This window comes from Triticum dicoccoides, chromosome 3B (genome assembly GCF_002162155.2).
Source record: "Triticum dicoccoides isolate Atlit2015 ecotype Zavitan chromosome 3B, WEW_v2.0, whole genome shotgun sequence".
Classification (NCBI taxonomy): Eukaryota; Viridiplantae; Streptophyta; class Magnoliopsida; order Poales; family Poaceae; genus Triticum; species Triticum dicoccoides.
The window spans coordinates 755225751-755240007 of NC_041385.1; the positions used below are offsets into that span (position 1 = coordinate 755225751).

The 14257-nt window shown below is 42.0% G+C and overlaps 1 protein-coding gene and 1 long non-coding RNA gene across 4 annotated transcripts; one reads left to right on the forward strand and one right to left on the reverse strand.

Moving 5' to 3' along the window:
• Positions 1-6556: 6556 nt before the first annotated feature.
• LOC119278292 lies at positions 6557-8270 on the reverse strand. Of its 2 annotated transcripts, XR_005137686.1 has the most exons (4): positions 8143-8270; positions 8042-8074; positions 7022-7459; positions 6557-6941 (listed from the first exon to the last, which is right to left on the reverse strand). It is a non-coding gene; the product is annotated as an uncharacterized LOC119278292 (long non-coding RNA). The 2 variants fall into 2 exon arrangements; XR_005137685.1 differs by having other exon boundaries at positions 6557-7459.
• LOC119278291 (potassium transporter 5-like) lies at positions 8116-13507 on the forward strand. 2 transcript variants are annotated; one of them, XM_037559652.1, is made up of 9 exons: positions 8116-8311; positions 8776-8998; positions 9463-9711; positions 10029-10079; positions 10186-10446; positions 10613-10665; positions 10917-11031; positions 11122-11376; positions 11937-13507. In XM_037559652.1, exons 1-9 carry the CDS (start codon positions 8150-8152, stop codon positions 12914-12916), a joined length of 2349 nt encoding a protein of 782 aa, XP_037415549.1. In that variant the 5' UTR covers positions 8116-8149; the 3' UTR covers positions 12917-13507. The 2 variants fall into 2 exon arrangements, with proteins under 2 accessions (XP_037415549.1, XP_037415548.1); XM_037559651.1 differs by having other exon boundaries at positions 10917-11376.
• The last annotated feature ends 750 nt before the right edge of the window (positions 13508-14257 follow it).

Consider the following 14257-nt stretch of genomic DNA (forward strand, 5'->3'; position numbering starts at 1 on the left):
TTGAGGGGGAGAAGCGTGGGTGGTGGGAAATAGCTAGTTTTAGCAGTAGCGCGGTGTTGGTAAAGGCGCTACTACTAAACTGCCTACCAGTAGCGCCCTTCTAGTTAACGCGTTGCTGCTATAACTAGCTTCGTGGCGGGGTCGTGGGAATTATAGCAGTAGCGTGGATTAGTGGAGGCGCGCTACTACAACTTTTCTTTCAGCAGCGTGTTCTGGTGGAGCGCGCTACTGATAAATTGCAGCAGCGCCTTATTTTAAAACTCCCTGCTGGTAAGATCCTGTGTATAGGCTTTTTCCTAATACTGTAATGCATTTTTCAAGACCGCCTTTAACTATTGACAAGATTAATAATACATGAGATGTATAATGTGAAAATTATATCATTGGAATCTTCTTTCACATACGGATTTGACCGTTTGCTTCGTGTAAGTTGCATGTCATATATTATTGCTCTAACATTTGGTCAAAATTAGCCTCGAAAAGCGCACTAGACCTTATATAGATGAAAGGAGGGAGTAGTTGTGCTTCCATGAAAATCATAGCTTACGATTTCACGAGAAGTACAACTGTGCTTTTTCTTACAGTTGTGCTTCCCGAAATAAGTAAAAGGACAACATGCTTCTTGAAAAGAGAAAAACACAAGCTGTACTTCCGTGAGAAGCACAATTTATGTTTGTTGTGCTTTCCAACAAAAGTGAAAACTACAACTGTGCTTCTAGGTTTTTTGTTTCTATTGAATACATTGATGAAACCTATTAACATGGGATTTATTTTCAAAGATCTTGATGTAAGAAATCCAACTATTTTTTCTAAGGGTAAGAAATGCAACTATTAATGGTCTATGATTTGGACACAGGGTTCAAGAGATAAAATATTTTGAAAAAAATGAACTTACAAAAAAAAAGGCCAGAACGACCTACAGTGCATCACTTGTCACCACTAAAGAAGGTGTAAGTGATCTTTAGAAGGGGTACCTCTAAGTCCTAACTAATTATTTTTGGCCTTTCCTTGATTACTTCTAAAAAAATCCTTTCCCTTGATCGCACTTCACAAGGGAGTGCAAGTGGGGGTGGGGCGATGGGTCAACATTCAAGGAAGATGGCTGCAGCTAGATAGCATGATCCCAATTACCTGAACAACCGCTGTGGCATCATAGACACGACCATCATCAAATACATACGTGACGAAACACGAAGAAGAAGGACCCGTCAAACAAAGCATTTTGAGCATTCATCCATGGACTTTTATAAGTACCAAACGTTCGGATCTTAGCAATAGACGAGAATGATCGTTACTTCACTTTAATTATATACATGCATGCATTAGAATGACTAATTTTCCTTTCACGTGCATTCCTTCCTCTAATTACATGCATATATGCACTAAAGGAAGAAAAATTTGATGTCATCCTAGATTTTTTTTCAAACTTGAAATATTTTGTAGCTCAAACCGTCTCCCCGATTGAAAAAAACGTCTTCACAAAAAAAAAATCGTTGCGACGAGGAGCTTCGAAACCAGACCCCATGTTGATATGTTTCGGCAACTTTTTTTTCGGGTAAAAAGTTACCACGCCTAGGGTATGCTAGATATCACATCTATGCTACATAAGTTACCACAATGTTTACATAGGCAAATTCCAAGCATAAAAATGACTTCTTCCATCTTTTTCCCCACGTGCAAATGCACTATAAGTGCAGGAAAACTAATGTCATCATAGTTTCTCTTTATTTTGAAATTTCAAAATGTCTTGTAGCTCAAATCGCCTATTCGATCCAAAATGTTTTCGCAAAAAACCTTCGAAACTAGATACCATGTTGGCATGTTTCAAATACTTTTTTTTGGGTCAAAAGTTATCATGTCTGGGCTAAATAAGTTATCAGCTCTGATATGCGTATATTACCATGTTATTTGCACAGATCCTATCGGAAAATATTTTCAACAACTTTTTTGACGGGTCAAAGTAATCGTGAATTTTTACCTAAGTTATCAGAGGAGCGAGAGCCTATATTATCATGATATTTACCCAAAAAGTTATCAGAGTATGTTTTCAACAACTTTTTTTCACGGGCCAAAATTATCGTGGTGTTTGCACCTCAGTTCTCAGGTCCGTGAGACTATATTACCGTGTTATTTATATAGATGTTACTGGAGTATGTTTCCAAACAACTTTTTTACATGAGTCAAACTTATTGTGGTGTTCGTATCTAAGTTATCATGTTTGGGAGCGTATATTATCATGTTATTTACGCGAGAAGTTATTAGTGATATGTTTTTCATATTTTTTTCATGGGTCAAAGTTATTGTGGTGTTTGTACCTAAGTTATCAAGACTGGGAGCCTATATTATCACACTATTTATATAAAAAGTTATTAAAGCATGTTTTCAACAATTTTTTTTCACGCGTCAAAGTTATCATGGTGTTTGTAGCTAAGTTATCACGTCTGGAAGTCTATTACCATGTAATTTACCGTTGTATGTTTCAACAAACTCACCCCCCCCCCTTCAAAGTTATCATGCCCGAGGTACATAAGTTATCAGGCCTGCAGCGTGTAGATTACCATGCTATTCACACAGAAGTTATCGGGTGTATATTTCATCAACTTTTTTCCGGTGAATAAAAGTTCAACGCGGTGTTGGCACATAACTTATCAGGTCTACGATTCCTCAATTACCATGCTATTCACACACAAAAAACTAGAGGGGCTGGCGTATATTGTACTACCTCCGTCTAGGTGAATAAGTCATTCGCGTAGTTCTAGGTCATCGATTTGAGGAATTAAATATGTGTTATATGTCATGAAAAGTATATCACTAGATTTCTACAAGGTTGTAGTTTCTGAATATATATTTTTTGTCACATATAATACATATTTAAATGGTTAAATCGTCAACCTAAAACTACGTGAATAACTTATTCACCGAAACGGAGATAGTATCAATTTTTTAGGTAAAAAAGGTTACGGCGGTGTTGGCGCAAGTACAAACACAATGCATGGATCCTTCCAAAAATGAGTTCGTTCATATGGGTCTGCCTCCTTGTCCTTTTCCCGCTCGGAAATAGAGTATGAAATTTAGCGAACCTAAATTAAAAACACGAAAACGTTTGGGCGCTCTTTTTCCCTCCGAGAAATCTCTGCACGCGCGACAAGCGAATCTAACAGCCACCGCGTCAGTCGGATCTAATGATAAAATCCAAACGTTTGGAAATTACATATACCTTCATTGATTGGTCATCACGTCTTTTTTTTTTTGCGGGAATGATTGGTCATCACGTCATCAGTTTTTTCCAGCAAAATAAATGCCCTTCTCTACCGGCAAGTAAATTGAACAACAATGGCATGCTTTTATCTTCTTGCGAGTTTTATTGATTTTGTTTCAAAACAGCTACCCCGGGTCGATTTCCATTCAAGAAACCACCAAATAACTCTCACAAAAGCAAATTTAGGAACGATGGTACTCATTGAGCGCCATCACCGCCCGCTACTTCCTCCATTCATCGCACCCGCATGGGCGGCCGAGGGGCCCCAATCTTAGCCGCTGGTCACTCCCCTTCCTATCCCTTCCTTCCGCCGCTGCTAGTGGAAGCCGTCGAGCAAAGCCCGGGCGGCTGACGGCGGTGGCGGAGGAGCCTCTCCTTCTCGTGCGCGAGGGTGGCGCGGGGCACCCGGGCGAGCGGAAGTGCGCCCCTAGATCCGAGCCTCCCCGGCGGTGGCTCTCTCCTGGCAGCGAGCGGCGGTGGATGTGGCCGTGGCGCTGCGGCACCTCGCATCGGCGGCGGCACGGAGGGATTTGGTGGTCTGGTCGGCTGCGTGCGTGGTTGGCCCTCCGGTCAGATCTGATCTGGCCAGAGTAGTTTGCTCGCTCCGCGGCGGCGGAGATCGGTGGTGGTCCGTGCACACGATGCGAGATGGAGGTTCATCGAGTGGATCCAGGTGAAAACCTCATTCTCGACTTCTTGCCAAGACCGGCGATGGTGGCGCTCTTTTGTGTCGTTACCTTCTTGAAGGCATCGCCGTGAAGAAGCTGCATACCTTTATCCTCTACCCTCAGGGGAAACCCTAGATCAGTAGATCGGATGACGACGGCGCTCTGGTGTCGTTTCCCTTTGAGGGCGTCATTCTTGGAGGTGTCCACGGGCTCGAGGGACCAGTGGACGCTTCTTTGGTGAAGCGGTGCTTCATCTTACTCATTGATGGCGGCGGATCTCGGTGGCATGGTGCAATGAAGACTCGGCGTCCAATGCGCGAAGATGGACTCGCGCAGGAGGAGGACGATGTTTGGCATCATGGTGGCATCGATAGCAGAGAGACCTGGCAAGGTCGGTGCATTAATTTCTGCTCTGAAGATGGATTGGTGGAAGACGGCAGCGACGACACATGAGAATGCATCGGACCGGTTTGTACCCCAAACCCAGTATGTGGCTCGGTTGGGGCTCTGGCTTTAGATGTTAGGCTCTGGCGCGTCTGTTTGTTATTAGGTTCGGACTATTGGCACCCCTTCATCAAGTTGATAGGAGTAGCGACAGTTGTTGTTAAGACGGTGGCTTCGGACTACCTAATGTACTACTTTATAAGATTTTTATGAATAATTAATAAAAATGGCTATATGGATCGTTCAAACTCCGCCTATGTTGTCTCAACATAGCCGGTCCAAAGCCCGGGTAAAGAAGAAGGGTTGTGATAGGCTTGGCGAGCCAACGTAAAAACGCAGCCACTCTTATGAAGATAAACCCAAAAGATTTTTGTTGTTGTTGGTGTTGCTATATGAATCGTTCATATACAGAGACCGGGGTAATCCTCCTTTAAAAAAGCGATAAATTTTCTTTGAAATACCAAAGCGAAAGATCCCAGCGTACACTGTAGTGACAGCCCAATGAACCATAAGACCTTCATACTAGCTACGCTGGCAGAGCGGCGGTGGAACATAGCAGCAGCAGTGATGTTGCGGCGTTTACTTGCTCCTCCTATTCTACCGCCCGTGTGACACGCACTAGAGACTAAGCCTGGAAAGTTTTGGCAGGAGGAGAAGCGGCCAAAGCCGAGTGACAAGTCGACGTGCAAAGAGAGTCCGAGACATCGTACCTCTGTGATGTGATCAGATCACGCGCATGTGCATGTGGTCAAAAGAGCTAGGCCACTTTGGTCAGGCAAGTGGCCGACCCCTTGGGACGCCACCATCAGGCCTCTATGATGTGATAAATGAACAGACTTTTCCTGAATTCATTTTTTTTTCAAATCTGTGCCCTTTCTCAAAAATGTGATTTTTTTTAAATTCATGAACTTTTTCCAAATTTCTGAACTTTTTTTTATCAAAATCTGCGAAGTTTATCATATCCAAGATTTTTTTTGAAAATCCGTGAACTTTTTCAAATTCATGATTTTTTAAAACTCGATGAATTTTTAATCCACTTTTTTTGTCGAATCCACGAAGTTTTTCCTATTTTGACCAATTTTTTTACAAATTTGCCATTTTTTCAAAATTGATGAACTTTTTCGAAATCAGATTTTTTTTCAAATTCGTGGTTTTTTTAATTTAAATTATATTTTAAAAGTAATGATATTTTTCCAAATCAATGACATTTTTTCAAAAGGCACAAAAAATTACATTCATGATTTAGTTTTCAAAATCGCACACTTTTTTTGAATTCGGTGTTTGTTTTGAATTTTTGCAAAATTTCCTTAATTTCCTATTTTTTTAAATGCAGTTTCTTGAAAAGTCAATGGTCATCCGGTCAACTGTGGACCGGTCAACCATGACCCGCAAACCAGGAAAACCGTTGCTTCCTCATTATTCTGGTCCACGGTGGCTCACTCTGTAGAGGAGGTCTCTTACTGTAGTTAAATCTACCGAAAGTGTTGCCTTATTGTGTCCACCGAAAGAGGAGCGCAAAAGCTTTGGGCTGTCAAGAGGCTATGTCACTTGCGGTTGATCTAGGAGCAGAGAAGCTTTGTGTTGCCTCAGATTGTCAGGTAGTGGTGAATGACATTGAGCAACGTTCCGGACGAAGTCACGGTGCAATTCTGCATGAAATACTGGAGCGCAAGGCTAGGTTTCAATCTTGTAAATTTATTTTCAAGCATAGGAATTTTAATTTTGAAGCACACAATCTCGTCAAGTTTGCATGTAATCTAGACACAGGACGCCATGTTTGGTTGTGTAATCCGTATGATGATACCCTTGTACCTATGAACATTATGCATTAATAAAGTTGGGCAATAATTCTAAAAAAGTGACCGTATGGGCTTAAAAGTGATGTCATCAGAAAAGTAGCCCAAATTTCCCATATAAACGAAAACCATGGGAATGGCAAGTAGGGGTGGGGAGATGGGTCAAGATTCAAGGAAGATGGCTGAAGCTGGATGTGATGATCACAACCCGAATAACGGCTATGTCATCATACGCACGAGCATCATTCAATACATAGATGACGAAACACCAGCAAGAACAACCGGCAAACAAAGCAAGCGAGCATTCATTCATGGACCATCGCACCATGTTTTTCAAGCAAAATTAAATGCCCATGATTTTCCAAATGCTTTTCTTTACCAGCAGCAAGTGAAGTCAACAGGCATACTATTTCCCCTCTTGTGATTTTTATTGATTTTGTTTTGAAACATCAGGCGATTCTCTTTCTCAAAAAAATAAAATAAGGTAGGCCTCCTCCTCGATTTCCATTCAAGAAACCCCCAAATTATTTCTTACAAAAGCAAAACTCAAAAATGGAGATTTTTGCGAGTTCAAAATAATACCGAGGCGAAAGATTCCCGCGTGCGCTTGATTGGTAATTAGCATCCCAAAAATGAACTATACTTACTGGTAAAACCACCATAAGCTACGCTGGCAGTGGAACATTGGCAGCACAGCAGCGATGCTGCGGCGTTTACTTGCTCGCTCCTAATCCACTGCCCATGCCACACGCACCGGAGACTGACTGACTAAGCCTGGAAAGTTTTGGCAGGAGGAGAAGCAGCCAAGTTCAAGCAACAATCGACGTGCGAAAAACCCAAGACATAGTACGTACCTCGGTGATGTGATCAGATCACGCGCATGTGCATGCGGTCAAAAGAGCCAGGCCACTTTGGCGAGGCAAGTGGCCTATCACTTGGGATGCCACCATCAGGACGACCGTTCTCCGGGAAGATCCTGCGTGCGCGAGAAAGCATGCATACATGATACGGAGTACATGGTCAGTCAGTGTGTCCGGTCAAGCCCGCCTTCCGGCTTGGGAGAATCGCATCGCAATTCGCACGAAAGGGAGTTGAAACCACCGGGCGGGCCTGCTGTTGCCTTGTCGTCTTCCGCTCGCCTAGAACGGCTGCTCGAGTCGGGCGCACGGCACCGCGGGTCAATCCTTTTGCCTGCCGGTTTGGGCCGTCTGTTACACACTGTTCAAAGCCCTTGACGGGTCTGATGGTGAGATGGCATGTGTGGCTGGCTTCTGGTTGAGACGTCACAGGGCCTGCTAAACGGGTTGCAAAAATCAAGTTTAGAACAGTAAACATTTGCTAATGCAGTGCAACCATGTTGTTAGAACTTAGAACAGATTTTTTTTTTCTGAAACAAAGTTTTCACCAGATAATATCAGCACAGAGTTCGATGAGCAGTTAAATCCGTGTTCATAGAGTTCTTTTTTCATCTGAGACATGGTGATTAGTTCATGATGTCCATCTAAGTGCCCATATTCTAACTTTCTAACCATATTCAACATTGAAATTTTCTTTACACTGCCACGAAGTAAGCAGAGATAAACTGCAAATGAAACACGCTCACAAGTCACAGGTGACAAGAGAAGCTCATGCAGAAAAGTCACCGTGCCATCCCCCGTAGCCACCTTCCCTGGTTACCTTACTGTTCAAGATCACAAGATTCCCGACTACGGCGTAGAAAGACGGCTAGGGTGAGACCGACTAAAGCAAACGATAACAATATTTGACTTCACCAACATTCAGTGAGAAGCCTGTTGGTTGCACGAGGATCCCACATTCATACCCCAGCACCACAGGTTCAGATCACACGCGGTTTACAGAGAAAAGTAACGAACCTGTTGTCATGCCTGGGCCCACCCGGTGTGTGCCTATAAAAGCAAGTCATTGTTAAACAATAACACAGAAGGCCGGTAAGAGTGAGAGATCATCATCGTACCTCCACGATGGCTGAGCCTCTGAAAACAAACGGCAATGGGGCTGCTGAAGCGGGCTCTGCGTTTGCGTCGGTGAAGGTGCCGCCGTCGCCCCCGAGGAGGCTGCAGAGGTTCGACTCCCTGCATATGGAGGCCGGGAAGATTCCTGGTGGCTATAGCTATGCAGCCAAGGTCTGTTCTTCCCTTGCTCTCTTCCTCGGTTCAACAGAAATCTTCATTTCCTTACAATACAAGCAAGGGAGCTGCATCAACATTTTCTGGTTCCTGTTATGATGGGGTGCTTTCTCATGAACTGCAAACAAGAAATCTCACAGAAAGATAACAGTATGCGCTTGTAATATTACAGACAGCACAGTTTTGTCAAGGAAGGCTGCTAAAAGTAACTAATGTATTATGATGTCATCCCATCATGGCAGACTTATCACTTAATTACGTGAAGTAACTAAACATAGCAGCTGCTTCAGCATCATGAGCTTGCAAAACCAAACAACCAACCATATTAATTAACTTCTGCTTTAACATCTTAAGCTTGCACAATCAAACAACTGAGAATATTAATAAGCTGCTTTACTTGAGGTGAATGTAATTTTTTGAAATCTGACTCTGATTTTCTACTCTTTCTTCCTGCAAAGCAGGTTGGCTGGGCGACGACACTGCACTTGGCCTTCCAGAGCCTAGGTGTGGTTTATGGGGACATGGGAACTTCGCCCCTCTATGTGTTTTCCAGCACCTTTACTGGTGGGATCAAGGACACAGATGACCTCCTTGGTGTCATGTCCCTGATTATCTACACTGTGCTTCTCCTTCCATTGATGAAATATTGTTTCATTGTCTTGAGAGCTAATGACAACGGCGATGGTAAGTAAATACCTTCCACTTATCTTCCTGACAGAAATTGCATGTTTACAGAGAAGACTTTTAAAAAACTAGAAAAGATTGTGCTGATTTTACAGCCAGTGTTTCTGTTAAAAAAAATATAGAAACGAATGGCCATAGGAGCAAAATATAGAAAAATAAATGGTAACATAAATATTCCAACAATCCCACTGCATTGGTTTAGACAGTATCTTACAGAGTACTGACAATCATTAGAAGTGCCAGGGTCTGAGCATTAGGCACTTAGTTCCATAAAAGAAAACCCAAAATATGTGATAAGAAGTACTCCCTCCGTCCCATAATATAAGAACGTTTTTCAAGCTTACATAGCTTGAAAAACGTTCTTATATTATGAGACAGAGGGAGTACTTAAGAGACCATATGCATGCAAACAATATTTTGTTCATGTTAGTTTGTCATGTCTTATGAGTTCACAACCTTTGCAGGTGGAACATTTGCACTTTATTCCTTGATATCTCGGTATGCTAGGATTAGCTTGATACCGAACCAGCAGGCTGAAGATGCAACAGTCTCTCACTACAAGTTAGAGTCTCCCACAAATCGTGTCAAGCGGGCTCATTGGATTAAGGAAAAGATGGAAAACAGCCCGAAATTTAAGGTCATACTTTTCCTAGTGACAATTCTAGCAACATCAATGGTTATTGGTGACGGTGTGCTAACTCCATGTATTTCAGGTGAGCATCCTTCCTTTCTTGAGCTCATCTCCTGTCAGCTTAAAATAACCCGCATGCAACCGGATAGTTAAAACATGTGGACTCTTGAATAAATAATGTGCCACATCTACTTTATGAACTAACTGAACACATGCTCATGCTAAATAATTGTTATTGGGATAAAATATCGAACAGAGAAATTATCATTCAGAACAGTATTAGAGCAGCTTATTATTCTGCTAGATGATAGAATGCCCAATTTGCACTGTAATATATTTATAAGCATGATTGCTTTCAACTTAGCTAACAGAGTTGTTTGCCATTTTACTGTGTTACAGTGCTTAGTGCAGTTACGGGAATCAAGCAATCAGCAAAGTCGTTAACTCAAGGTATACCAATCATTAGGATGCATCCCTCTGTTTAGCAGTGAAAGTTACATCCTTGTCACTATCTTAGAGTGCCAGTTTTATTTGACTCTTTTGATCTCATCAACAGGACAAATTGCTGGCATCGCAATCGGCATTCTGATCGTCCTCTTTCTTGTTCAGCGCTTTGGCACAGACAAAGTTGGTTACACATTTGGCCCAGTAATCTTTATATGGTTCATCTTAATTGCTGGCATTGGAATCTATAATTTGATCAAACATGATACTGGCATTCTGAAAGCATTCAACCCACAATATATAGTAGAATATTTCCAAAGAAATGGCAAGGACGGCTGGATTTCTCTTGGAGGTGTTATCTTATGCATTACAGGTATTTTCATGTCATGAGTTCAATACAGAACTTTGCAATTGTTCACCCTAAGATGTCAACTAATAGAATAGGCCCACAAGGTGCTGCACTGATATTGAAAAAAGAATAAATGTTCCTTATTTATTCAGAAGTCTTGAAAATGGATATTGTGTCTTTATTGAAATAGGAACCGAAGCAATGTTTGCTGACCTTGGTCACTTCAATGTGAGAGCAATTCAGGTAATCAAGCAACTCATCTGAATAATTAGCCTTTTCATTATTTTGATTTTGAGTGCATGCACAGAAAGGGGGACTGGAGAGGGAATAAACTCTGTGCAGTTATGCTTATGGAAAATAAATCCTTTCGAATTATATAAAACAGTATTATGAAAAAAATACTTTCCTCGATCAATGAATTTGTAATTAATTTTATTCATAACTTTCCATTTATTCCACTTAGACAATTAATATAAATTTGTATTGCACTGCAGATTGGCTTTTCTGCAGTTCTGCTCCCATCAGTACTGCTTGCTTACATGGGACAGGCTGCATATCTTCGCATCCACCCTGAAGATGTTGCAGATACATTCTACAAATCAATCCCAGGTGAGATCATAAGAGGATCAGCTAAGAAATTGAATGAGTTAGGCACTCAAAGATTAATATTTAACAACAAACTCGTTTATTTTGTCACAGGTCCATTATATTGGCCAACATTTGTGGTGGCCGTGGCTGCTGCTATAATTGCAAGCCAAGCTATGATTTCTGGTGCCTTTGCAATCATTGCTCAGTCCCAAGTTCTTGGTTGCTTTCCACGGGTTCGTGTCACTCACACCTCAAAAAAGTATCATGGGCAGGTCTACATCCCTGAGATCAACTATGCATTAATGATCTTATGTGTAGCTGTGACAGCTATTTTCCAAACTACAGACAAGATTGGCAATGCATATGGTAAGAAAATCCTCAACTCTATATAAAGAAAGGTGTAAATAATTCAATACTGAAGATCATTTCTGCTATAAGATTGAGATATCTCACGCTTCTATTATTCCCTTACACAACTGTTTCATGCAATTTCTCTTAAATAGCCTTCACCGCAAATTTCAATATAAACACAGATGCACTGCAATTGCTTATAAAATGATTTTTTCCCTCGTCTATTTGCCTAGATTGTCGGCAAGTAGTACGTTACTCGCTAATATGCTATATTGCCGTTGCTGCTTAGGCTGCCAAAACCAGAAAAGTGAAATCATCATATGATAATTATGGAATTCAGCAAGAATATATAAGTTTGTAGGTAAGATATGACAATGTCTGCATAGCATGATTAATTGATTAAAATATACCGGATTGGTCCATTTTTTTCCAAATTCGAATGGCATCTTGACCCATCAACTTATTCTTATAAAATCAAAGAAGTAACAAGTATTATCCACATTCCAAATTCACTTCATTACTTTCAGTAATAATGCATCAGTTTTATAATATTAATATAATCATCATATATGCAGGTATTGCTGTCGTCTTTGTGATGTTCATAACAACACTTCTAGTCACACTGGTAATGGCCATGATATGGAAGACAAGTTTGCTGTGGATTGCACTCTTTCCAATAATATTTGGCGGCGCAGAGCTCCTGTACTTATCCTCAGCATTCTACAAATTTGTAGAAGGTGGCTACTTGCCACTAGGTTTTGCAGCAATTTTGATGCTTATAATGGGCACATGGCACTATGTTCATGTTCATCGGTACAAATACGAGCTCAAGAACAAAGTGTCAAACAACTATGTGGCAGATTTGGCAACAAGGAGAAATCTTGCTAGGTTGCCAGGAATAGGCGTTCTGTACTCTGAGCTTGTGCAAGGAATCCCACCCATACTGCCCCATTTGGTAGAAAAAGTACCTTCCATCCATTCAGTTCTTGTGATTACCTCAATAAAGTACTTACCAATCAGCAATATAGAAACAAATGAACGGTTCCTCTTCCGATATGTGGAGCCAAGAGAATACAGGGTATTCCGATGTGTGGTGCGCTATGGTTACAACAATAAAGTAGAAGATCCAAGAGAGTTCGAGAACTTGCTTATTGGGAACTTGAAGCAATTCATCCATCAAGAATCACTCTGCAGCGAAAGTAGTCATTCCCTTGAAGGAGAAGATAATGCATTCGAAGAATCAGGAGATACAATGGAGCCTTCTGTTGAAGTTCAAGATGCAAGGTTGCCGAAAAGGTTTTTGGATGGAATCACTGCTAGCCCAGTGAACGGGTTAATGGATGAGATAGAGTTTATTCAGAGAGGGATGGATGATGGTGTTGTCCATCTACTGGGAGAAACTAACGTGGTGGCGGAGCAAAATGCCGGTTTGGTGAAGAAAATAATAGTTGACTACGCCTACAATTTCATGAGGAAGAACTTCAGGCAACCAGAGAAGATCACATGTGTTCCACATAACAGGCTGCTGCGTGTGGGAATGACATACGAGATATAGAGAGATGCTCAGTGTATTGATGAGATTGACAATAGCTTCAGTTTTCTCAGTACCAAGTGCAGAAAGGATATGCAGAGGAAGGCGGCGACCGGGTAAACAGCCTCCTTGACTGAACAGCAGAGGATGGAGAGATTTTACGCGTACAAGTGGTGAAACTACAGTACATGCAATGGGTATTTACCATATAGTAATATTTTTGTTTGGGAAATTGTACTGCATAAGTGTTTGTTAGCAATGAAGGGGAGCCTTGGCGCAGTGGTAAAGCTGCTGCCTTGTGACCATGAGGTCACGGGTTCAAGTCCTGGAAACAGCCTCTTGCAGAAATGTAGGGAAAGGCTGCGTACAATAGACCCAAAGTGGTCGGACCCTTCCCCAGACCCTGCGCAAGCGGGAGCTACATGCACTGGGGCTGCCCCCCTTTTTTAAGTGTTTGTTAGCAATAGGGATGCATAGCTGTTAAGTGTTAAACTCCTAGTTTGGCCAACTCTTTGCCTTCTATTGGAAAACTCAAAAACTTAGTATGTGCAGTTGTACACAAAGATTGTAACCTACTGGCAAAAGTTAAACAAAAAATAAAGTATGACTTTTGTACATTCATGTGAAATTTTGTAACAGCATGTTACGAATTGTATGCGGCCAGCACCTGGCATTTCAGAAGTTTTTGTTTAGGAGGCGAGGCAACAGATTTACCAAACATGACAAAAAGAGGAAGAACTAATTGTGCATTTGAGCTACTGTACCACCAACCGTGTGATTGTAAGAAATGGAAGGGCCAGAGTGTGGATTAAACAAATGTGCATCAGTTATCTTCAGAGTTCAGACATTGTGTTCTCAGCAAAAAAATCAAGAATTTATCACCCTACTCGATTTGAGCTCCGAAATCAGAAGGCGAGACCATGAGGTACGAGGACAAGAAAAGCATCAGATTTGTGCACGGAACTAGTTCGACATGAAAAGAGGTCCCGGCAGGCATTCCATCAAACATCTCACAGGCATTTGTCACGAGAAGCAAATCCTGCGAGGTCGTGTCCATACCTATGCACTCCATTCCACCTGGGCGAATCCACATGGATATAGAGACCGATCTCTGCTTCCACTTGCCACCCGTCCGCTAGTTACTGCTATGCGAGTAATTCGCAAGGAGAGGATGCTTGGGTCAGCGTTGGAAGTTGGAACAGAAGAAGAAGGGAAACGAATCGAGGACGGCGGGTGAGGAGAAGAGACCGCTGGTCAGGAGCGAAGCACGCGTCATCGCCGCCGCGAGGGAGGATCCGGACACCGGATATGGCGGCGAGGAGCCACCAGCCGATCGCCTCGGTGCTCCTGTGGCGCCTTTTTTTT